Source organism: Gossypium hirsutum, chromosome A12 (assembly GCF_007990345.1).
Source record: "Gossypium hirsutum isolate 1008001.06 chromosome A12, Gossypium_hirsutum_v2.1, whole genome shotgun sequence".
Lineage (NCBI taxonomy): Eukaryota > Viridiplantae > Streptophyta > Magnoliopsida > Malvales > Malvaceae > Gossypium > Gossypium hirsutum.
Genome location: NC_053435.1, coordinates 101,643,166 through 101,669,910, shown reverse-complemented (window position 1 = coordinate 101,669,910; position 26,745 = coordinate 101,643,166). Strand labels below are relative to the sequence as shown.

Here is a 26,745-nt window from a genome sequence, read left to right as displayed (position 1 = left end):
TATTAAAAAAAACTTAAATAATATAACCTAAAAATTAATTACCGAAATGGTATGTCTAGGGTAGTCATGCCACCGCCAGAGGCGGCACCACCCTGGTATCTGACAAAAGTTAAAAAAAAAACAAAAACAGTATAAAGCTAAAAAAAAACAGTATAAAGCTGAAAAAAACTGAAACAGAAAAAAAAAGGCTGTAGAGTGGTGGTGGGCCTACCACAGGCGGCACCGATAGTGCCACTGCCACCGGTGGCACCGTGACAAGACCACTCATACACGGGGGTTTTGGCTTCTTCTCTGTTTGGGACCATATATTATAGTCCCCTAGCTCATTTGGGGAAGAAATGAGGGAAAATAAAGAAGAGAATAAGAAGAAGGAGCAAGCAGACGATGATGGTGAGGGACAGGAAGAAAAAAGAAAAAGAGAAGGATAGGAAGAGGGAGGGAAGAAAAAAGAAGGAAAAAAAGGGTAATTTTTTTAAGTAAGTAATTTATTTATTTTAGACACTATTATTATTGTTAATTTGAATTTGATTTAATTTAGATTTAATTTATAAATTTATTTTTTTGCAATGTGTTATTTGGTTAAAAAGAGATATTAAAGTATGTTTGTATTTATTTTATATTTTCATTCATTCCTAATTTATTTTTAATTTTTATTGAAGTAAAAAAGCTTATATATGTTATGTGTAAAGAACGTTTTATTATTATTATTTTACGTAATTTATTTGTTAAGTGTGTTTCAGGTTGATTAGATATAATTTTTATAAAATTTCTTTGGCATGTTATATTTTGATTATTTTATTTTTTATGTGATGTGGTTTTTATACTATTTTACAAAAATAGTATAAAAAAAGAAAATATGAAAAAAATATCTTAATGAAAAAATAAAATACGAAAAGAAATAAAATATGAAAAAATTACAATAAAATATGAAAATAGTATAAAAATAATATAAAAATAAAATATGAAAATAGTATATTTTAAAAATTAAAATCTAAAAAATATAAAAATACAAACAAAGGGACAAAATCAGGGTTATTTAAAAAACACTAAAATAATACATTTAAAACATTATGTACTAAAATAAGAAAAAAAATAAAATACGAAAATAATATATTATAAAAAATAAAATCCGAATATTTTAGAAATACAAACAAAGGGACAAAATCAGGGTTATTTAAAAAACATATTATGTACTAAAATAAGATAAAAAATAAATACGAAAATAGTATATTTTAAAAAATAAAATACTAATATTTTAGAAATACAAACAAAGGGACAAAATCAGGGTTATTTAAAAAAACACTAAAATAATACATTTGAATCATTATGTACTAAAATAAGATAAAAAATAAAATACGAAAATAGTATATTTTAAAAAATAAAATCCGAATATTTTAGAAATAAAAATAAAGGGACAAAATCAGGGTTATTTAAAAAACACTAAAATAATACATTTGAAACATTATGTACTAAAATAATATAATAAAATAAAATACGAAAATAGTATATTTTAAAAAATAAAATCTGAATATTTTAGAAATACAAACAAAGGGGAAAAATCAAGATTATTTAAAAAACACTAAAATAATACATTTGAAACATTATGTACTAAAATAAGATAAAAAAATAATATATTTTAAAAATCGAATCCAAAAATTTTAAAAATTTTAGAAATACGAAAATTTTTTATTTCCCAATGAATTTAATTAAAACATTTTACTTATTAAATTAAAATATTATACAAAATTTTTTATTTCCCAATAAATTAAATTAAAATATATTAAACTACATGCCGGGTGTATTAAATATATTATATTTTAAACCAAAATATTTTACTTATTATATATTTTAAATTATAATAAAAATATTTGTATTTGAGTTGGATATATTTATTTTTTTAATGTAGTATAGCAAAAAAATATGTTGTTGAAAGAACTGTTTGCTATTTTTTGTAATTAAAAGCAATATATAAAATTTAGTTATTCTAATAAATATTTAAAATCCATCAAACATTAAAATTAATAATCGAAATTTATTTTGAAATTGCAGACATCGCAATGGCTTCATTGATCAAGAAGGATGTTCCTCACACATGTGACACAGTTAATAATATGGTAAAATATTGTTATTTGTTAATCACGGGTTCCATTAAAAAAAGATCTATGTAATTTAAGGAAATAAATTATGTTATTATAACTATTTTCTGTAATTTAACATTGTCAGGACTCGTACCGCGTATTAAGGGGCCAGGTGAATGGTTTAGGATATTCCCCAGATGCACGACTGATGCCCTACTTGGAGCTAGCTGGATTTGGGTCAGCAGTATTGACCCAGACGTTTGATTTGCGGTATGATTTAATATCCGCATTGGTCGAGCGTTGGCGACCGGAGACCCACACTTTTCATTTGCCGTGTGGGGAGTACACTGTCACTCTGGAGGATGTTGCATTGTACTTTCGGCTTCCAATCGACGAGGATGCCGTCACGGGCGTAAGTGCGATAATTGAGCCGGCTGCACTTTGTTATAACCTACTAGGAGCCTCACCCGGCGATGCTAATTCTACTTTTTCGGAGTTGAAATTTAATGGTTAAAAGCCAATTTTCAGTATTTATCAGTTAATGCCACTGAAGAAGAGTTGGTGTGCGCAGCTCGAGCGTACATTATGCATATAATAGAGGATGTACTGATGCCTAATTCGAACAATAACAAGGTTCATCTCCTGTATTTACCCCTGTTAGCTGATTTGCGTAATGTTCGCTCGTATAGTTGGGGTTCCTCAGTTCTGGCTATGTTGTATCGTGAGTTTTTTCGGACGACAAAGCCTGATGTCGTAGACATGGACGGATGCCTTGTATTGTTGCAATCATGAGCTCTTTATCGGATGCCATTCTTGGCATCAGTTAGTCACCAACCATACGTATTTCCGCTAGTTAACAGGTGATGAAATTTAACTTGTTAGTAATTGACAATTTCTTTATAATGATACTATTCTAACGATACTATATTTACTTGAAAATTATTTTCGTAGATGAAGTATTTATCCGGGTATCGGGAGGTCGTACACTGTCCCGATATATCGTTTGATGATTGAACAACATGCCGGAGAAGGGGTAAGCTATTCAAATATTCGTGACATGTAATTGTTTTGTATATCTTACTCGAACCGTGTTAAATTTTAACCATAGTTTTAATCATGCAGTTTATATAGATGCCATATCGTAGACAAAAAATTGCAGCTATTATACCCTCGTCTGCCTACGTTAATTCTCAATTATGGTGCACTAACGCACTAATTATCAGTTTCAATGTAGTCGAGTGGTACCACGGGGATCGAGTACTACGACAATTTGGTTGTATCCAGTATATCCTGGATCCGCCAATGCAGTGAGGGGAGATTCACGGCATCAACAAGAGAGGGAAACATGGACATCATTAGGGGGTTACGTACCGGAGATTTGTTGCGGTGTGGGAGAATCGGATGACTCGAAGACCTCAGATGGATATGTCTTCCGATTTGCGACAATCGTTAGAGTACATACAATGGTACTCTAGTATGGGGAAGCCATATTTACTTGGTGGGCAGTCGACTATAGTCCCCCCGCACGTGCAACGATCTGGGGCATACGAGCCAATGGCCAATATAGAGCCCGATCCACAGTCAGATCCCGAGTCTGACCCAGAATGGGAGCCCGAGGCATAGCTGGAGGCCGAGTCCAAGCGATCGCATTCACATTCGACTGATACTTCTTATCATCCGGATTTGCCGAGCAATGACTATTTCCCGGGCTCATCAGGGGGCGGACACCATTACGGGTTTGATATCTTTGGATCGTACCCATCGCAGCACAACACTTTTCCCGGCCCATATCCATCGCATTATAGCACTACCCTGGCCCGTATCCACTGCAGTACTCCACTCCTATTGGGTTGTATCCACTGCAGCGTGGCACTCCTTCCAGCTCAAATTCATCGATGCGATTCGAGCCATAGGATTTTTCTTCCATGTATCAGACACCTTCACCTGCGACTGAAGAGGATGTTGGTCGTCGCAATTACCCACAATGTGAACGTCGACCTCCTCAGAAATATGCCCCTAGGACCACATCATCGAACCATCAATTTTAGGGGTTTCTTGGGTTTTGATATTAAAAAGTTTGTATTTTTTTATATCTATTTAATTAGATTAATTGGAACTTTGAAAAGTGGAACAAAATTTGACCATAAAGTAAATTAGATTAATTTGGACATTTTTGAACATTAAAACACTAAAACTTGTAACAAACTCGGTCTTGTAATATAAACTGGAACAAACTTTAAATATATTACAACATTAATCTAATTGGAACATTAATTAAATTGGAACATACTATTACCGGTATATATAGAGATTTCATGGACGTATGAAATAGATGATACATATGTAGTTATATATGCAAGTTGAGTAGATGTAAACTCAACCATGACCTTGTTTGTATATGTGACTAATTCGTTGGTTGAGTGTAGGTAATTGGTAAAAATTACCTTGATCGATGGAATGTTTGGTTATGTGTGCTCATGAGAATTGAATGATGATTATATTAAGTTTTATTGTGTAATTGAGCATGGGATCCATGAAATGGTGAGTTCATGATTAGTTGAAAATGATATTATGATAAATATCATTTTATTGTACAAAAACAGTTTGGACAACAGCAATAGTCCAAATTTAAAAATTCAATAAAAATTGTAGAAATTGAATTAAAGGCTAGATAAAATATGGAATTAAAGCTTATTGAGTCTAGTTTCACATATGAGAAAAATGTAAGTAGAAGAATTTCATATTATGAGATATTTAAATTCTTGTGAGATAGAGTCACAATGATTCTAGAATCCACTGTTCTGATTTCAGAAAAACATTAAAAATTGTACAAAAATATTTATGATTTATAATTTATATTATTAGAATATTTAATGAGTCTATTTTCAATAGAAATAGACAATAACATCATCCAAATCTCGTACTATAAGATAATTGATTTTTAGTGAATAAGGGTAGGAGCTATCGAACAGTAAAACATTGGTAACTTTAAAGAATAAACTGTACTAATTGGCTAAATAAAAAATTCTGGTTCTTTTATTGTAAGAAGAAATGTGAGCTTAGTTTCTGGAGAAATTAGCAGATATTAATTTGGAGTTCCGTAGCTGCAGATATAAATAAATTAGTAACTGCGACTCGAGAAAACAGCTTGACTGGAATTTGAACAAATAAAGGAATATATGCAATATAAATTTTTTATATAAAATAAATACATTACAACATAAGCTCAATTCCTACCTGATCGTGATGATTGTCCGATATGATAGTTTCGTTGCGAGCATTTACTCCGATTATGACCATCTAAGCTGCATAATCCACAACGCGTACCGTCGGATTTCTCCCTAATGTCCATTTCATTACGGATTTTGGTTGATTACGGACGAAATCTCTGATTCTTGCGTATCCCTCTGTCTGGGACAAGCTCGAAATTCGTCGGAGGCTCTTCCTACGTAGACAGGTCGGGCAGGACAGGAAACTGATTTTCCCATACAAGTAACGTGCGATCGAGTGTATACACATCATCGACAAATTGTTCAACATTAAAGTTCACTTTAGCACACACTGCCACGACATGCGCACACGGATAATTAAGTGTTTGGAATCTCCTGCAATCGCACCGTATATTCTGGAGATCAACTCTATAGGACCTAAGTGGTATACCGGGTCGATGACCAATGATCTCCATTAATGTTTTGAGGCGTCGTGAATATATTTCTACATTCATCGACCTCACCATCCGACGGTTTGTAACTATTGCATCCCTGACATCTTCGACAAACACGTGTCCCGCCTCTATCTGGTTGACTTTTTGCTGACCCATTCTTGGCATCAAGGTAGCCAACCTATAGAATGTAGCCGAAAAGACAGTTAAAATCGAAAGATGTCGTGTTTTCAACAACACAGCGTTGACCCCTTCCACTAAGTTTGTGGTCATTTGACCATAACAAAAGCCCACGTCAAAACTTTGAGCCCATTGCCACGACTCCATAGTACCCAACCACTGTCGAAAAAATGTATTCGTTTGACCCTCCATTTCACTCTCAAGTCGAGTCATTCTTTGGGAAAAAATGTGTGGCTCTAGCTCGTACGCTGTATATGTATTAAGAAAAGATAAGTTACAGTATTGCCCTAAAATATTAAAACATATATTGAAAAGATAAGGCAATCATTTACCCATTTTGACAAATTGTCTCTTCCAGTCTGCATTCTTATAATCTTGATGGAAGTTAGCCGCAATGTAACGGATGCAGTAAACGGATCTCCATGGTACACTAGAGTCTAATGGTAGCAATTAATCCTTTCCCTCTATCAGAGATAATGAAAATATTATCGTTGCTAATAACATACATTCGTAGGTTGGTAAGGAAGAATTCTCACGATTCCATGTTCTCCTTATCTACAATGGCAAATGCTATCGGGAGTACGTTCCTGTTGCAGTCTTGAGTAACCACAAGAAATAAGATCTATGTATATTTTCCATATAGCCAGGTCCCATCCACTTGCATAAATGGCTTACAGTGGGGAAATGCGCGCACACATGGATCAATCGTCCATAACATCCAATGGAAAATTTCTTTTCCCGACTACATTTGGTTATCCGGGCCATAATAAGATCGTGTCTGTAACTCAATGACGGTCTCCGATACGTACTCTCGCATAGTGGCTATCTATCTCTGTAGCTCGTTATACGATGCATCGAAATCCCTATACAATTGCTTTATTACCATCTATTTAGTTATTCATGTCTTTCGATATGATACTCGATACTGAAATCGTGCCTGCATTTCGGTAATCAGTACCAAAACTTTAATGGTTGGCTTGTCCTTTACCATTGGCATGATACACGTACAAATAGTTTTAGAATAAAGTTTTCGATTATCTTCTGTCATATGTGTTGATGTGCATGTGTGAGACCCAACAAATTTGCGTATCTCCCACATTTACGAATTTTGAATAAATACAGCTCGTACCCGCCAATTGTAGCCTTCCGTCGACTTCTAACACTCCTAAAAATATAATGTTGGTTTAGACACTGCAACTTTGTAATCCACTGATATATTCATGCTATACCGCTTAATAACAACTACACACTCTTCTTTACTTTCAAATCTCTCGTCGACGAATAACTCCTCAGGATCAGAATTTACGGCCAGCCGGTGAAGAGGAAGTATTTCAGGGTACTCTGGGAACTCAGCTACATGCGCCGCGTCGGGGTCTATGAGAGACATGTGTGGCCCAGGATTATTGTGTATCACAACACGTCGCATCTGGTTTCTGACTGAAGACGCGTTAATGTTTCCATCGTCATTTATATCTTTATCGTCAATATCATCGGGGATATCGTCCACATCGAGATCACTATCACTATCGACCCCTTGATAACAATGATCACTATTATCGTAACCATCATCACCAACCACATCCATATTGAGTGTAACATTAAGATCGATATCGATCCCACGTATAGTCGATTCATTATCAACGTACGATATTGGAGCCACCATGCACGGTTCTTGAGCTCTATGTTCTTTACCATATGCAGTGAGATCTTCATTTTCCTCTATACCGGCTAACTCAACAAATAAGTGAATCGGTGCATTTTTATTACTCCCATTCCCATAGTAAAGAGCGACCATTGTCTCCACGTCTTCGTTGCCTACAAGTTCTATTTCAGTGAATTTGATGGGATTTGTCGAAACTGGAAACTTGTAGAAAAGTTTCGACATCCTTCTCCCACAATGTCTAACAATTTTTGCATTAATCCTTCTCTTCATATCATCCAACGAGACATTTCTATTAAATCTCATTGCTATTTGTTGCCGACATTCAAATATGCATCCAACGGTTGTTGTCAAGATAATTCCATCGAAATAAACGCATACGAAAAACTGATTATCCATCTTCAATGCTCAATCTGTTAAAAAATAAACAAGCTTTCTCAAAATAATTTCGAACAGCAAATAAATTACTTAAATAAAAAAAAATTAATCAGTATGCAATTTTTTTCATTCACAAGCTCATAGTTTTTCAGTTCTAATTTTTTACGTGAACAACATTTATCTTTACATTTAACCATTTAAATTCAGTTCTATGTTTTCTTCCATCTCTGACCCTGTATCTTCCTCTGAGAAATACTGTATAATCCAATTTAGATATTCTTGATTTTCTTCACATTTATCTTCTACAATCCAATTTGGTAATTCCTCGAAATCTTCTTCCTCTTCAATCTTTATAACGGGTATTGAAATTAGAAATTCTCTTGTTAATTTCCTAACATCTAATTTATCCATCCCTGGTATGTCAATCACATTTTGCTTCCCAGTCAACTTTCGTGAACCTATATGTCAATCACATTTTGCTTCCCAGTCAACTTTCATGAACCTATACTTTTTATTTTTCTTGCTCCATAAGAGATTATAAACTTTACGAAACATATAACTAGATTCCACTAGGTTCGTGGTACCAATGTTTTCCAAAGTTGGTCTAAAATGATTTGATGTTCCCGATCTATTAATATCTCTCTAATGGTTAAGTATTGCACTTTATTCTTCCTAATCATTTCATTACTTTTCCACAACACTTCTTGCATCTTTTTATTTACTGTGATAACATGTTGAACAATCTTCTGGTTTCATTCTATAATATTGCACTTCTCTCATCATCTTATCAACTTTTTCCCTTTGTGCTGAAGCTTTTATTTCATCATGCAATACTAAATATGTTGCCATTTCTAACAATATCTATAACATGCCAAATAAATTTCATAAATATTATCTAATCAACCTAAAACGGGTTTCTTACCCTCTATAAAAAATAATATAAAATACCAAAATAAGTAAAAAACCTATTACATAAAAACCCACCTAAAACACATATAACAAATAAATTACATAAAAAAATAAAACATTCTTTACATAACATAAATAGGCTTTTTTAGGGTTTTTTTTATAAAATTAATATAAATCAACAATAATAATAACTAATAATAATTAGGATTTTTACTAACAACAATAACCAACAATCCTAATAATAGTTTTTTACTAACAATAATAATAACTAACAACAAAAAATAATAAAAATCAACAATAATAATAACAGTTAGAGCTGATCATGGGCTGGGCGGCCCGGCCCGGCCCGAAGGCCCGCCCGAAAAATGAAAGGGTTTGGGTAAAAATATAGGCCCGAAAATAGGCTTGGGCAAAAAAATGAGGCCCGTTTAGAAAACGGGCCGGGCCTCGGGTAAGAGTTTTTTGGCCCGGGCCCGGCCCGGCCTGGCCCGAATTATATATTAATATATATATTTTATTTTATTTTTAATTATTTTAAAATTTTAATATAACTATTTTTTATTATTTTATTAATTTGTGTATTGTTTTAAAAATTGTTTTAGTATTATTTTTATTTGTTTTAATATTTGTTTTTATGTTTTTAAATATATTTTATTTATTATATTTTTAAATTTTTTTTATTTAATGAAATAAAAAAAATTTAATATGGGCCGGGCCGGACCGGGCTCGGGCTTAGTAATTTTATTTCGGGCCGGGCTTGGGCAAAAATTTAGGCCCATATTTCGGGCCGGGCCGGGCCCGGGTCTAGTAGACGGGCCTAAAAATTTGTATGGGCCCGGCCCGACCCGGCCCATAATCACCTCTAATAACAGTAAAAACACAATAACAATATAAACATCTATTATTTAAAAAAAAATTATACCTTCTCTTTTCTTTTTTCTTTTTTTTTCCTTCTTTTTCTTCTCTTCTCCTTTCTTTCCCTTTATTTTCTTCTCCTTGCTGCTGCTTCTTGCTTCCGGAGTTGCTGCTTCTACTTGCCTTTTATACTGCTTAGATGCCGCCTTTGGAACCCACACCACCGGTGCCGCCTCTGGCACCCACATCACCTTTTTTTTTGTTTTAACAGAAAATAGCAGAGGCTGTCGGACTCAGGGTGGTCACGCCACTGCCATAGGCAGCGTCATCTTGGAATGTACCATTTTTCATACATAATTTTTAGGTTATATTATTTTGAATTTTTTTATTATTTTTTTTACTGCTTTAGTAAAAAACCCATGAAAATGCAAATCCAACTCTATTGCTGTCCTTATTTTGAGGTCAGAATCCCTTATTTTCAGGTCAGAATCTTTTCTTCACCAGAATTTTCAACTAGCTATTATTTATTTTTTAGGCTGAAAACTGCATTTGTCAAATAAATTAGGTAAATAAATAAGGGGCTAGTTTCGTGTACGCTATGGTCAAGGTCAATAAATTAGTCAAATAAGAGGGGCTGAAGAGTCAAGACCAAAGTGCCACAACATTCAGATTTGAGTCGAAAACATACTTATATCGCAACATAGGTAACACAAATCAGTGTCTTCAATCCAGCTCTTGTATTAATTGTCTGAAATCTTAATTTTAAATGAAAATAAAATGCAGCAATGAATTCACTAGAGTATATATATAATAAAATAGATATAATATATAAATAAATTGAATATAATATTAAATAGATAAATAAATTAAACCATTCTTATTCGATCACGGCGGGGGGCAAGGCAAAATAGAAAAACTCACATTGGGTTTAGGGATAATCAGGCTCGAACTGATGACTTCCACCACGTCAAGGTGACACTCTACCGCTGAGTTATATCCCTTCCCTGCCCCCATCAAGAAATAGAACTGACTAATCCATTCGAACGATTAGGTAGTTTTTTCAACTTCAAGATTTCTTTCGGGGGGATCCAATTCAAATTTATGCATATATGTATATGTATATCCTAGGGATAAACGCAAAATGTGTTATTTTTTATACAAAGAAACAATCTCTCATACGCCAATGCCATCTTGCTTGCTGTGAACATGGAAGCTGCATATTCCCGAGATGCCTTTCCCCTTTGTGCTACCCTCTTTGGACCTTCTTTCACCACCTCCTCTAACGCCTCTACTAGTGAATCCACATTTGGCGAAAACATGAAACCCAACTCATCATTAACAACAATACTGCCTTTGATGCTCGGGAACCTCGATGCAATCACCGCTTTCCCGCTCATCATTGCTTCCATCAGTGTCAGATCTAATCCTTGAGGCCTCAGCGTTGGGTTCACAAAAATGTCAATAGCATTGTAAAATGCCTTCAGTTGGGATGGGCTCATTGAACCTAAAACTTGTACGCGGGCCCCTAAATCCTTGTATCGTTGCTCCCATGGTCCGCTCCCCGCTACCAGCAAATACACATCGGGGTGCTTTGTTATGAGCCTGGAGAAAGCTTCGTAGAGCAAAGGGTGCCCTTTATCCTTCACCAATCTTCCGGCCACACCAAGCACCAAACTAGCATTTTTGGGGACACCGATTTTAGACCTGAAGTCAAGGCCCAGGGATAAGTCGTTTCCAAAGCCATTTTCATCGACACCGTTGAGGATGACATGAACTCTTTTCCTTGGAATCTGATACACATCCCTCAACATCTCCCCGCAACTATCACTGATTGCCACATGATGAGCGTAGTTGTGGAAGAATCTTATTTCGTTAAGCACTTTGGGGACGACCCCATATAAACTAGCGTTGAAAGCAGGCGACATGGGTTCATTGGGCTTACGAGTTAAATCTTGGAATATGCTGGATTCTAAGCTTTCCAGGGCTATACCGTGCCATGAAACAGCAAGATTCTTGAGATTGCGAGCCAAAGAATGAGGAAGAGCCACACTTTCCGAATGGATGATATCGAATGGTTGACGCTGGTTTTCATCATTAAAGAGCTCCCAAGCTTTGTTGTATTGCCACTTGCCAGCTTCACCTTCATGGCAGTGAATTCGTGGGGAATCATTAGATGTTGTCAGGACATCAGGGTGGTGTCCGTTGTTATTGACTATAGGGGACGTAAACACATGAACACGATGGCCGCGGCGAGCTAAAGCGGTGTGCAAGGTGTAAGCATGGCGCTCCATGCCGCCAGGGGTGGTGCCAATAGGCCATTTTCGTGAAAAAACAGCAATTTTGAGCGTGACAGGGGGAGATTGAATATGGGGGAAAGGAAGACGATTCCAGGCAAACAGGGTATTCCGCAGGTCGCCAGACCAAGACTTAACTTTGTTGGAGGCAAAAGGGGGTTTGCAGAGGTAGGAAGTAGAGGTATGAAGGATAAGAAACAAGAGAGGAACGGTGAAGGCAAGTATGAAGAGAAGAGTAGTGAAGACATTAGAATGGAATGAGATGAGATGAGGCTTCTTGGGTTTGTTGTTGAAGGCCATCCTATTTTTATTCAATCCTATCCTTTTCTATCTAGTAATAATAACTTTTTAAAAATTCTCTGGCTAATTCACTTCATTCCAGTATGCATATATTCTACCCTACCCCAGCTAGCTAGGGATCCAAAATGCAAAGTTGGGGTATTACAATTAGGAAGGAAAGGAGGAAAAGTTTGCTGTGGGCAAGCACTAGGCACGCACTACCTAAAGCAGGCAAGCAAGCAACGCAATGTGCCTTTATTGGTTTTTAAATATTGGACTTTACCTTTTTCAGAACTAAGTGCGTTTCTCACGCCTCCTCTAAACAGAAAAAAATGTCCTATCATCATCTTCATAACGTTTCTATACATATAACAACTTGGTTTCATATTATAAAATCCTAAACTATAACAACTTGGTTTCTATACATATAACGTTTCTACTCAACTTGGCCGTGGCAGTGCCACTCACAAAAAAATTATAACGTGGCATCAACAGTTGTCTTTCGCTTTTTCCGGCCCGCACTTCATGCTTTATTACCTGTTACCCAACCCTAAAATGCAAAAAAAAAAAAAAAACAAAACACACACACACACACACACGAGAAGAGATGGTAGGAAGTTTAGATTATCGACCACGCCCCTGCTAGGCAGCTACGAAACTAAAACCTAAAAAAATGTCTAAATGTCAATTGGATGGATCGAAATTGTAGTTGCTGCTACACGTGGTTCATTGAAAATTTGAAGTTTGAACGCCGACCCAACGCTAAGTATATCAATTTTGACAAACTAGGCCAACCTGATGTTGAAAGGTTTCGGTGGATTTTTTATCTGAAGCCAGAAGAATATCTCATCAGTAATATCCAAACTAACCGCAAGCTTTAGTGAAACTGATGATTCAAGCACTAGATAGTAACATAACATCGAATTAGACAGGACAAAGTGTCATCAAAGGCAGAACCAAGTTGCATGTATAAATGCGTGCTATATAATTCACCGAAAGCCAAAACGAAAACAAGAAAACACGACAGGATGCTAGATACAATGTCTTTGCTGTCTATATGTTCCCCAGAGAACGAAAATACCTACATTATTGCTTCAAGTTGAAAAGCTAAAGCAGCTTACCTCTAAAGCCTAGAGTAGTGGTTAATTTGTAATTTAGTTAGTGGGTTAAACTGGTTTTTTTGGGGTAAATAAAGAGAAAACAACTTAATACAACCTACTATTCAAAACATTTTTTAAACCGAGCTAGTCCTCAATGATTTTTAATGATGACACTTTTGATTCCTTTATGTGGTCTACAATCAGTTAATGTATTTCAGTTAAAATCAAATTAATTTAATTCGGTCAATCGGTTAATGGTCAAATTTAGTTCGATTGGAGGTTGGTTAATAATTTTTTAAAAATTTGATGATAGGTTAATTCAGTTCGAAATCGAATAATTAATCGAATTAGCTAAACTTAATAATTAATATTATGTGTTAGTTATGAGTTAATTTCAATATTTATGTAGTGTTTTTAATTATATAGTGTTTCAAGATATAGAATTTCAATTAATTCAACTAACTTTCAAGATAAAAATATATGTTTTGGTTAATTTCAATGTGTTTTTTATATCTTTTATATTTATTTTAACTAAAAAATAAAAATATATAAATTTCAGTTAATTCAGTTAATCGACCAAATTAATTGAAATATATTGGTTCATTTAAATTTTTCTTTGAACAATTTCAATTCGATTAATATTAGTTTAGTTCAATTGACTGTTTAAACATCCTAATAAAATGAGAATCATTCAAACAAGGATGGCACCAAAACTGAATGGCAAGGACCTGGCCCCTCTTGATATATTTTTCTTTTTAGGCTTTTAAATTTTAGTAAATTTTAATTAATAAATGGTAAAAATTTTATTTTAGTCCTAAATTTTTGGCGCATTCAAATATGAATAATTTAGCATGTTACCAAATATGTATATATTTTATAAGCATATAATGTAAATTATTACCATTTACCTTTGGTTTTCTATTATAGGTAGCGATTATCTTGGTGTTTTGAAGTTAGAAATGGTTCCTTATATTTAATGGAACAGCGTGGCTTTCCTTTACTCTTTTCGGCTCCTCATCAGTCATCATTGTATTTGCAATTATGTAAATAATTCTATTATTTAGATTGAAGAATGAAGATATTTAGGGCGGTTACCAGAACCTATAGGGTTCTTTACGTTTAAATTTGGTTTAAATAATAAAACTTTACTAATCTTTCCAAAGAAACAACTAAGGTACTTTTACTAGATTATAAATACAGAAATTATAAGGTTAGATTAAATATACAAATTTTTTGAAATGAAAAAAAAAATCTGAACTCACTTATAGTTAAAGTACATCATATATCATTAAATTCGAATCACATTAATCACATTATTGTTAAAACTCTACATTATTATAGTTTAAAAAAAATTAATTCAAATCATGAATCAAATCAAATTTAGATTTAGTGTATTAACTAAATGACTTCCCTGAAGAGATAACGGTAGCATAACGTACAAAGTTAATTTATGATTGAATACAACAAATTAAATGCCACAATGATCGAATGAAATTCCCTATTTTCGTTTCAGCTGATTAATGCAGCTAACTTTTGATCCACATCTAAGCTATAAATTAATATGTTTCTGTAAAGCTTAAAGTAAAATTAAGCCCCCCTCCCCTCCCCTCTCTACTTAGCTCGTAATATTTCTCAAAAACAATGGCTTCAACTTTCGGAAACTGTTCAGTATTATCTTCTGTGGTTCTACTAATAATGTGCATATGCTTGACTCAGTGGCTGCTAGTGTTTCCAGTTGCAAAAACCATCCCAAATGGCTTTTCGGTGGACCTCATACACCGTGACTCCCCACTCTCTCCGCTTTACAGCCCTCTTGAGACCCCGTTTGTTCGTTTCTACAATGCTTACAACCGCTCTATCTCTCGCATTAATCGTTTCAGGCCAAGTTATTCCGAGGCAGTCTGGTCGGATATAATGGCGAGCGGGGGAGAGTATTTCATGAATATCTCCATTGGAACCCCACCAGTTTTGGTGCTGGGGATAGCCGACACCGGCAGTGATCTCACATGGGTTCAGTGTAAGCCTTGTGAAGAATGTTACCGGCAGAAGCCTCCTCTGTTTGATCCTATGAAATCCTCCACCTACAAGAGCGTTCAATGCGGGTCTGGTCCCTGCAATGCATTGGATAGCTCCGACAGAGTCTGTGATCAAGAGCAGAACACTTGTAAATACAGCTACTCCTATGGAGACCGCTCCTTCACCAGAGGAAATGTTGCTCTCGAGAAGTTCACCATCGGTGCAGCCAACTCTACTCGCATAGACAGTCCGGTTTCCTTTCCGAACCTAGTGTTCGGCTGTGGGCACAAAAACGGTGGCACATTTGATGATGTAGGTTCAGGTATCATCGGCCTTGGTGGAGGTCCCCTTTCTCTAGTCAAACAATTGAGTAAATCCATCCATGGCAAGTTTTCCTACTGTCTGCAGGCTCCGGATTCAGCAGCGAAATCAAGCAAGTTAATATTCGGCACGGCAACCGACTCCAATGTTGTTTCAACTTCAACTCCCTTAGTAGACAGAGACCCTTCAACGTATTACTACGTGACATTAGAGGCCATCAGTGTAGGAGACAAAAAGTTGGCCTACGGCAGAGGATCAGCTTCATCGGCAACAGAGGAAGGCAACATCATCATCGACTCCGGGACGACATTGACGTTCCTGGAATCAGAGTTCTACAACAGCCTTGAATCAGCGTTGGAGGAAGCAATTGAGGCGAAAAGAGTGAGTGATCCCAAGGGGCTTCTCAGCCCATGTTTCGAAGCCGATAAGGACATGGATCTTCCCATTATCACGTTTCATTTTAGCGGTGCGGATGTGAAGTTGCAGCCATGGAATACATTCGCGCAAGTCCAAGATCATATGGTGTGCTTCACCATCGTACCTTCCAATGATATAGCCATTTTTGGGAACCTGTCTCAGATGGATTTCTTGGTCAGTTACGACCTTGAAGAGAGATCTGTCTCCTTCACGCCAACTGATTGCCCCAAAAATCATTAGGCTCGATACCTAAATAAATCAGTGATTAAATAAATGTGTGTGATATGATGATCTTTAATCAATATATGATAAGTAAGTCATTAATTGTGCAGCTGACCATTGGGTGTTTGGTATAATGTGATATATACACATGGCTTGGTTATGACTTTGTAAAGTCGCACTTCAATGCACATTATATTTGAGTTAATTAAATATTGATGTTTTTGTCTTGTCTCAACTCAATCATCTTAAGTTTCTCGTCCTATCAATCAGTTTGTGTAAACACCAAATTCAACCTCATTCTAACGAAATGTATTAGCGAAACAAATTGTTAAAAATGTGATTATGACATGTGAGTTAATCCATAGTATGAAATCACCGAATAGAGATAAAAATGATTTATTCGTGTCAGCCATGAATAAAGCTACTATAAGTAGAATTTCCTTAAAAAGCAATTATGTTGAAAATAAATATTTATAGAAAGTGAATTAAACACATGATCAAGTGCATCGACTTTAATATCTACTCTACCATTATTAATGAAAAAGTCGTTTTAAGAGTTGAGCCGAATAAATTTATTATCATTTAAGGGTGTGAAGTCAGAAATTATTTGTGAGCATTGGAATTAAATTAATGTATTTTATGCAAAAGTGCAATTTAAATATTTACTAACTCATAACATGATAAAATTTAAAGGAGCAAAAGTGCTTTTTGTCCATTTTAGGGCTTGACATCGCCCTATTGTCATGACATTTGTCACGACATGCTTGAAGGTTGAATTAAAAAGAAACAAAAAAGTAACTTTATCCATTTTTATAATATTTTTTTATTTTTTATTTTTAAAATTGTATTTTTTGAAATTTTTAAATTGATATTAAATTGACAAAATTGTAATGATTAAGAGTTAAATTTATTATTTTTTTACAAATTAGGATTAAATAGATAAAATATATAAAATATTATGGTCAAAAGAAGACTATACCTTCTAGTGACTAGAATTTAAAATTAATCTAATTAAGTGATGAAATTAAAAAATAAAATCAGTAACCAAAACAAAAATTCTGGGAGAATATTTTTTTTAAAAATGGTAAACTATATAGTTGGTCATCTAATTTTTATAAGTTTTCATTTTAGGCATTAAAATTTAAAAAAACGTATTTTAGACACTACCATTAACAACTATTTTCATTTTGGTTATCCGTTGTTAATTCAATGTTCATTTAATTACTAAACTTTAGTAAATTTTCATTTTGGCCACTTTTTTATTTTTTAATTTCCTTTATTTTTTATTTTTTAGAATTAATTTTAATTTTCCCAATCAAAGGAAAAAACTCAGGGTTTTGAGGAAATTATTTGAATTTTTATAGGAAAAACTTGAGTTTTTACAAGGAAAAAAAATATTTTATCTTTTTAATTTCCTTTATTTTATTCCTATTTTTAAATTTAAATTTAATTTTTCAAGTAAAAAAAAAAAGGGAAAAACTCGAGTTTTTACATGGAGTTGGGTTATAAGAAAAAACTTAAGTTTCATTTTTACAACTCAATAACTCAATTTCATGTAAAAACTCATGTTTTTTTTTTCCTTTTTAAATAAAATTATTTATAAGAAGGAAATGAGTGGCTAAAATGAAAATTCACAAAAATTAGGTAACTAAAATTGGTGTAAAATAACATTGTCTAACCCCAAATTAAGGATAACCAAAATAAAAACAATTGTTAATGTTTGTGTCTAAAATGCAAATTTTTTATTTTTAATACTCAAAATGAAAATTTACAAAAGTTAAACAGCTAACAAGAATAAATTATACAAATAATCATCCAACTATTAATATGACTCAAGTTTAAATTTTCTAGTTTTAATAATTTATACAATGAAATTGATTAAACCGAAAAAGGGTTCAGCAGTTGAATACCCTAAAAACAAAAACACCGTACTTTTGCTCCGATCGAGAAGGGAGATTACATAAGTAAACTCTGATTTCATAAATCCAAAAATAATAATCTCTCCCTATATAACTATAACTAACATCAGCTAATTTTCTTCTAATTGAATAAATAGTAATAGTTTAAGAAGAAGAAAAAAAATTGATGACGCATAACGCGGCGGGCAGGCTGGCAGTCCAGTGCCTTAGGCTAGGCTAGCGTCTTGACTCCTGTCTTTTCCACAATCGGGAATTTCTTCCAGATCTTTTTTCCTCAGTTTTTCACTCGTCCAGTCATTGCTCCTCTCTATTCTTTTCACGCTCTTTAATGCTACCACTCGAAGCCACTCAAAGCCTCTTTGCCTCTTCCTCTTTCTTGTTCTTTGCCTTGGGTACTGGCCTCCATTTATGGCAACCTCAAGTGAATGTGAAGGTGATGGTGAAGAAAATGAGGAGCAATTTCTATTTCACCAAACCCAGAAGCTGCTTTCTTTATATCTCGGTGTTAGTTTCAGTGTTTTCTTGGCATACCTTCCCGAGTCTTCCCTCGCTTTGCTGCCCAAGTTGCAAACCCAAACGAGAGATATCACAGCTAGGCTTTTAACGGCCGAAGAGCAGTTGAGGCAAATGAAGTCTAGGAGAAAAGAGGACTCCAAAGCTAACGCCAGAGTGGTCGAGATCTTTGCCACCCACAGGAACACGTGGCAAGCGGAGGAGAAACAGCTCCTGCAGCAGATCCAGGATCAGAGGGCCAAGATCGAGGAGTTGGAGAGGGAGACCCATGAATCCAAGCGGAGAATTGAGGAGATCCAGGACATTATCGGCTTCATCTCTACTACTAGCGGAGCTGCTGCTGGAGAACAACAACAACAGCAACAACAAGAACAAATGGAGGAGGCATTCGCTGCGGAAGACACCAGGGATGACCAACTCAAGTTTAATGGTGTCCTTAATGTTGCTCACAATGGGAATTTCCCCTTCACTCCCGATCTATTAGCTTCTGCTTCTTCTAAGTTCTGGGCCGACAGAGCTACTGTCTGGCAGGTTTGTTTCACTCTTCTTCTAAATCATCATCTTCTCTTTTTTATTATTATTATTTTTGGTTGCCAGGCAAATACTAGATTAGAAGACATTTTTTTATTATTTCTTATGACTGGGACTGTGAATGATCTCATAGCTTTTCTCTCTTTTTTAATTATTAATTGTGTGGAAAAAAGGAGACAAATCATGGTGAAAAGCCTTAAATCAGTAGGAGAAAAAACTATAGCTTTTCTCGCAACTCTTTGTTTTTGGCACCTTCTCTTCTCCCACATGAAATTTCTCACACTATGTATTATATCCTTGTTGAAATTTTGAGCAGAGAAGGCATTGCTTTGCTTCTTTTATTTTTATTTTTTTGGTATAAAGAAGCTGCAGCTTTGAACTTAAAAGGGTTGCTCTATGTATTGCTTTTCTTCAATTTGATAAAACATGAGCGTACTGTGTAATGAATCCAAGATCCTTTTGCTGAATGACCACTCAGACCGGTTCTAGGCTATCTATTACCTCTGCTTCGCATGCTGACTACTAGTCTTCCTTGTACTGCTAGAAGCTTTCTGCTTAAAGCTGACAATGAAAAATCAACTTAATGTCGTCTTGCTCAAGTATCTTCATCATTTAGAAGTTTTAATCTGCAATGAAGTTTTAATTAAGTTTGTATTAGGCTTATGTATCATTAACACTTAATGCATAAAGTCATCCCTGTCTTTACTCGATTCTTTGTTCCTTTTCACGATATGTTGGTTTGGTGCCCACTCAAAAAGTAGCTTTTAGTTTCTGATTAGGCCCTTCGTTTGAGCATGTGTTTGACCACCTTTATCTAAGACAAGACAAAATCATAACCTTCACAATTTCCTTTAAGGCTTCTATTGGTTGCAAACAAAGCAGCTTCAAGAAGCATATATACGGTTTTCAATCAATTCAATATCCTTCAAAATTCGTAATTCTACCTCAGATCAATTAACTATGATTCTTATCACACACACACACACACACACACACAAAAAAAAAAAAAAAGAGTGACAAATAGTATAGTTTTACAACCGATAAATAATCAACTAGAATGTGTGTGGTAGGCACTATTTATTAGTACCATCTGAAGATATTAGATCTCTGAGAACTTTTTCATTTTCATTTCATTGGCTACTTTTTCTTTTCTTTTCTTTTTCTTTCCGTTATTTGGATGAATTTGATCACTACAACTTTTAAAACTCTCCATGAGTGCTCTTATCTTGATTCTGGTCTGGGTCTACTGGCTTTTGGGAGAGAATGAATAGCTGAGAGATGAGAATGTGAAATTGAATGCCATTTGTGAGAAATTGTTTAATATTGCCATCTTTAATCAGATTGTTAAGTATTCTCATATCTGTTTAAACCTTTTAAAAAAAAAATTATGTTCAGCATGACAAATGGTGACGATTTATCAGCTTTGTATTTGGATATTTTGGGCTTTGCCATTTTTTAATTGCTTCCCGAATAATTTGCTATGTCTGTGACTGTTAAAGGTTCATTGCTGTCTGTTTATGCTTGCAGGATATACAGTGTGAATCTCTTGAATCTTTGTATCATATGAAGCATTTTGTTGCAAGGTACAGTATAACAGTCTTGATATTGGTTCTTGAAATATGTCTATATGAAATGCTGAGGCTGATGAAGGCGCAACTTATGTTTTCTCTTCAGAAGGGAATCACCTTGGAAGGTAGATGGTGAATCAACTGGAGTTTCCTCTAAACTAGAGCTGCTTGAACAGGAACTATTGAATTTGGAAAAACTAGGCAAAAGTGATTTTTCAAGGGTACCTTCATTAATGAGGAAGCAGGCCAGAAGGTATCAAGCTCTTACTGCAAAGATTGATGATCTCTGCAGAAGAATGGTAAGACATGTCTGCCTTAGATTTTATTTTTCTGTGGTACATTTTTCTACTTGTGAATTTTGGGCTTTTGAGAACCATATATATACCACATAAAGTTTAAAATTGAAACTCATGTAATTAGATTTTTATTCCGGATTTTGTGAGGAACCCAATGATTCAATACCAATTAGGACTTGGTTTTCTAGGGGTATGGAAAATTATAGAGGCATTCAATATTTTCAAAAAGAAAACAATGTCCTGAACTTTTTTTTTTCAATTAATGAATCTAATTCCTAAACTTTTAATGAAAGTTGATTTTATTGCAGTTGATTATGATATTAAAATTTTGACCTTAACTCGTATGACCAGTCTTTTGGTGATGAGATGGCATACTAAAGTGGAATAGTATTTTTATAACTAAAGTTTTTGTGGCTAGTTTAGGCCACATGACCAAAAAATTCAAGTTGACATTTCATCTCATAAACCAAAATGCGATGCCCCACAAAGTTAACTTGGGTATTTCGCTACGAGTTGTCTTAAATCAGCTCTTATATAAGTGTAGGGATTACTAAAGGACTAAAACTAGGGAAATGAGATATTAGAGAAACCAATATTAGACTTGGACTCTTATCTTATTATACACTGTACATGATACATACAAGGAATGACACAATTGTTTACAGTTGAGCCTAACTTGCTCTGGTGAAGCTTGGGGTGTGAATCCATTGACTTTGATCTTGTCAGTTGGAGAGTAAAATATCTGTTTTCTGTTTCTCTCATGCCAATTGTGGTCGTTAGGTTACTATTTCTTTGCCAAGATGATAGCAGAAGTAGATCCATCATACTGTGTTGTTTGGCTTAATATTTGTTCTTAATCTTGCAGCAGGCTAGTGATCCCTCTGAACCTACCCTCAGTGTAGAGTTTGAAACACAGAGGCAGACGGAGTTTTTGCTGGAAGCATTTCGGCTTCAGCAGCATGCATCTGAAACTGGTCAAAAGCTAATGGCATTACAAACCGAGATAGGGAAGAGTTACTACAAGGATGATATTGGAAGGTCAGGGTCAGCCAAAGCGGGCACGAAACAATCCATGGATTCCATTAGAAACAACTTACAGGAAGTACAAAGAAACTTGGAGATATGGTTGGCCAGAATTATAGGAGACCTGGAAGGGATTCTGGCCAGAGATGGCTCTTGCTCTTCTCGTATTAGGGAATACTGCGTTTCTAGATACAACAGTCATTTTGTGCAGTAGTAGAAACAAATATTGGTCTAACAAAATACCCTCTCTCTTAGTAAATATGAACTGATAATGTCATATAGTAGTAGTTCTAGTAGTTAGTTTATCTGCGAGGATGAATTACATTTCAATTTACAGCAGCGTATGTAATTGTAATATTCCTTTTCGTCTCCAGCAGGGCAGCCTTAGAAGTCCAATACTCCTTTTAGCTAGCAATCACCGAATCTTTATAATTAAGCATTTTAAAAGGAGTGAATGCCTGATTTGGGTTTTTCATGGCAAGCATCAAATGAAACAAAGTTGTTCTACTTGTTTGAACATAGTATTTTGGGGCACATAGTACCAGAGTTTGCATGCATAGAAATAACTTAGATTTCTCTGTTGATCTGCCCCTGGATTGGAGAGACGGATTTGTGTTGGATAGGAAGTGTTATCCACCATTTGGTAAAGGAGGAGCCTTTCAAGAACACATCATTGCTTATTTGGTTGCTACGAATCCATTCATCCAACTTTCTTTCCAGATTTATAGTTCTTTCCCTGATAACTTCAAATGCTCCAGGGTCGGCAGTCCTATAGAGCAGCAGCAGCTCCTCTACCTCAGCCCAGAAACAGGACTCTGCACTTGATCCCACCGGCATTCTCAAGCCATGCTCACGCCATCTTTGAGTGTATCTGTAGCGTCTTGGTCTGCCTTTGTGCATATAGGGTCCAGTGTCTTCGTTTTTCGCATGTCGATAATAATTGGCAATGTCCAAAGGCTCGACAATGCGACGGTACTTGGTTGCAAGCTCTATCCAAACTTTTCGGCTTTCGAATGGTTCAGGGAGTTCATACCTATTCAGCATTTCAATGATCTCATCCCATATTCCTGTTAGTTCCAGCCTCGTTACATTTGCTTTGAAATCATCCTCGTATTTTGATATCCTGAAGGCGTCATAATAGCCCACCTTGCACAATGCAGATTTGCTCTTGTACTCTTCTAGTTTTGCAAGTCCTAATTCAATTTCTTGCATCTTATTATCCATTCTTTGCTGGTTACTTAATTTTTGCTTTTCGTGCTCTCCGGCAGCCCGAAGACACAACCTGGCCCTAGTGCTCTGGAATTCCAAGACACCAGCAATTAGGTCATGTTAGAAATAACACAGCCAAGGGCATATTTCGTGACAAATTGAACAAGTGATACTTACCAAGCCAAGGTCATCTAAGGCAATATTTGTTGCAATATTCCCAGCAGCTGCGTCACTCGACGAGAGTGGAAGCCCTTCCAAATGATCTAATTGAACAACATTTTGCCAATTCAAGCATCCTTGAAGCTCGCTTGGATAACCCAAGTGGTCATTGAGGCTTCTCTCAGCAATGGCATTAAGTTGATTCTCAGAGCAGAGCTGAGCAGAGTAGAACAGTAGTTGAAGAATAGCATCGGCATTTTTTACCACAACCAGCTTCCCATGTCCAGGGAGAAACACAAAAGTTCCACAGGGCCTATAAGGGCTTAGCTCAATGAAGCTTGCCACAGTTTCCAATATTGGATTTGTGTTTCCCATTAATCGGCAGGCAGCATGGCTGGCAACAGCTGATGCATTTCTCATCACACTTGTATAAAACGTCGATGCTTCTCGAACTGATCCCTGAATAGGAAACATTGCCTTCTGGCTCAACAGTTTAAGGATCTGGTCTAGTTCCTGCCCCATGGTAGACAAAGCCGCAAGCAAAATCCGGGGGACAATATCATATCTCATCACAAAATGCAGAAAAAAGTTCGACCAATTCTCTCTTATAAGTGCATGGTTGAAAATGAAATCACCAACAAGAGGGGATCCGAATGTCACACAAAGAGGTGACATCAAGGTTTTCCCAGGTTTCAAATAGTGCTCCAAGAACCAGACTGTTGCTAGGATAGCAATGGCGCCACCAGATGAATGTCCAGTAAACACTATCTTCTTCTTCTCCTTAATAGCTTTTTCTACCTGAGAAATGTCAAAATCTATAACTATCAACTTCAAGCTATGCTTCTTTTATACCTGCACAATTCCATTTTTTTGGCCCAATGGTTTGCTTTTAATGCACCATCTTTACCATCTCAAAACTCTATGCCCTTTTTGCACCATTAAGTTGGTAAATTGGATCTAATTTCAGAATCAAATTTACTCTTAATACATCACCTTTTATTACTGTGTCGTTTTCATCACATTTATGGTTCATATGCTTTCAAAACATTTCACCATCTATCAGTTAAACATCACACACACTAATTGCAAAAATGTATAAATACTAATATAGTAATTATACCTTTTAAAGGAATTCTAATTTTCTAAACTGGTAAGAGTTTAATTATATCTTTAAATAATAATAACAATAATAACCTTCGATTTAATGTCAATATAATCGCAATTTGTCAATCCACATGCACTGATACATATAACATGGATTACCAATATATGCATATTTTTTACCCAACAATCAATACAACATAGAGTAAATAAATTACATTTAAAAATGTAATTAATTATTATATTATTTTTAAGTTAAAAATAAAGATAAAAACAAAAATGAAAGATTTTATAAATTAGTTAAATACTTACAAAATTTTAGATTTTTTGTAAAATAGTATAATATAATAATTAATTACATTTTTAAATAGTATAATTATGAAATATTATTTTTAGTAATTAATTTTATCAAATAAATATCTCATCTTTTACTTTTATTTTTTTGAAAAATTAAATTTATTTTATTCAAGAGGGATTGATTTTTTGAGCAAATTTTTTCTCACTCATACCTGTATATTGGAGTTCCTACCATGTGCATATCAAATTCAAAACATGTAAATTGACAAGTCACTACATGAAATCAAAATTTTAAAATTTGACAAATCTATGGTGAAAGCTGTAATCATAAATGTAACCGGTTAAATGGTGATATGAAATTTACCCCAAATCTCACAATCTCAACTCAAATCGGTTAGAGTACATAATATCCAGATTCAAGATGCATTAACGAATATAAGTAGTAATCGACTTCTAAACCATGAATTGAGTGAAGGCGCCACAGAGAAAAGAGATATCATAAATATTTGAATAATTCAAAGCGAAAAAAGAAGAAGTAAAGAGATGTGTCAATGGTAATCAAGGGGTTACCTCAGTTTGAAGCGAAGGTTTAGCCAAAATCATCTCAAATCTTGTCAAAAACCCTTTATTAACGCTTGCAAGTTCATCACGTCCAATACTTCTAAGAGATGTGGCCACTTTATCGTTGCCTTTGGGACACAGCAACTCCGACCCCTCAATCTTCATTTCCCCGAAAGGTTGTTGAGTAAACCAGTCACCCACAGACCAGGATCCAGGGAAGCTGATCAATACTTCCGATGATTTTTGTACAAGGTAAGGCTTTTCCGGCGACTTATGTGCTGCCATCGCAATCGAACATGTTTTCTTTATCAGTTCCCCAGAAATTTCCCCAATCGTAAGGCTACCCATTTCCCTTTAGAATTTGCAAAGCTTTAGAAGCTGTTTTAGAAGCTATGGTGTTCTTTCTTTTTTTGCTTGGCTTTTAAGGTTGAGCTAAAAGAGTTGAATGGCAAGAAAGTCCATGGAAACTGGTGTTTTTTTTTTCTTCCGATAAAAGGAATTAAAAAAATGAAAAGGAAAAGACCCTTTCAATTGCGTATTGACTGGTGGAGTCGATGGGTTGATTATAAACTTTTGCATCATTAGTACAATTTAAGTGACTTAATTATTTTTTAAAAATTATTTAAATTATTAAATTATTCAAAAAATTTATTTAAATTATTAAGCTGTTAAGTTTTTTTTTTAAGTTTCACTAGCGAGTTCCAAACTATAATTTAACAATCGATATTATAAATTAGTACTCATCAATGAATAAAAGATTAAATCTAAGTTGATATGACATTAATGTTGGAAATTAGAGAATTTTTTTTAAAAATTTAGTTAGTAAATTTGTGACATCTAAAGCTATTTAATAAAAAATTGAATTGTAGAATAAAACGGAAATAAAAACTTTCGATTGGTATAAATAGTGCGAATAAAGAATATCATATAACATCAATTTTAATAGTCTAATAACTTAAATTAAAACTTTTGAATTTCCTTATAACAATCCAATTTTAGCCAGTGTAAAAAATGTGGTTTGAAAGTTAAACATCAAGTTATTAATAAAAATTTTCGTTAATTATAATAGGATTAAATTGTAAAAATGTAAACTCTATTAAATTTTATTTTGGAAAATGTAAGGGATTATTATAATATATAATGGTCTTATGATAATAAGTTAATTATTATTAATTAAGTTAACTAAATTACTAATCTA

At 34.7% G+C, this 26,745-nt stretch overlaps 4 protein-coding genes across 6 annotated transcripts; 2 read left to right on the top strand and 2 right to left on the bottom strand.

Moving 5' to 3' along the window:
* Positions 1-10,441: 10,441 nt before the first annotated feature.
* On the bottom strand, positions 10,442-12,508 carry LOC107933466 (alpha-maltose-1-phosphate synthase). Its single transcript, XM_016865682.2, has one exon. The coding sequence runs from the start codon at positions 12,313-12,315 to the stop codon at positions 10,846-10,848; it is 1,470 nt and encodes a 489-aa protein (XP_016721171.2). The 5' UTR covers positions 12,316-12,508; the 3' UTR covers positions 10,442-10,845.
* Positions 12,509-14,983: 2,475 nt separating this feature from the next.
* On the top strand, positions 14,984-16,575 carry LOC107933472 (probable aspartic protease At2g35615). Its single transcript, XM_016865687.2, has one exon. It carries the CDS (start codon positions 15,036-15,038, stop codon positions 16,386-16,388), a length of 1,353 nt encoding a protein of 450 aa, XP_016721176.2. The 5' UTR covers positions 14,984-15,035; the 3' UTR covers positions 16,389-16,575.
* A 1,758-nt stretch (positions 16,576-18,333) lies between these two features.
* On the top strand, positions 18,334-22,593 carry LOC107933489 (uncharacterized). Of its 3 annotated transcripts, none has more exons than XM_041083329.1 (4): positions 18,334-19,333; positions 20,861-20,916; positions 21,011-21,200; positions 22,063-22,593. In XM_041083329.1, exons 1-4 carry the CDS (start codon positions 18,698-18,700, stop codon positions 22,432-22,434), a joined length of 1,254 nt encoding a protein of 417 aa, XP_040939263.1. In that variant the 5' UTR covers positions 18,334-18,697; the 3' UTR covers positions 22,435-22,593. The 3 variants fall into 3 exon arrangements, with proteins under 3 accessions (XP_040939263.1, XP_016721203.2, XP_016721202.2); XM_016865714.2 differs by having other exon boundaries at positions 21,008-21,200; positions 22,066-22,593; XM_016865713.2 differs by having other exon boundaries at positions 21,008-21,200.
* A 29-nt stretch (positions 22,594-22,622) lies between these two features.
* LOC107933488 (protein EDS1L-like) lies at positions 22,623-26,014 on the bottom strand. Its single transcript, NM_001327368.2, has 3 exons — positions 25,557-26,014; positions 23,607-24,386; positions 22,623-23,516 (listed from the first exon to the last, which is right to left on the bottom strand). Exons 1-3 carry the CDS (start codon positions 25,893-25,895, stop codon positions 22,788-22,790), a joined length of 1,848 nt encoding a protein of 615 aa, NP_001314297.2. The 5' UTR covers positions 25,896-26,014; the 3' UTR covers positions 22,623-22,787.
* Between the last annotated feature and the right edge of the window lie 731 nt (positions 26,015-26,745).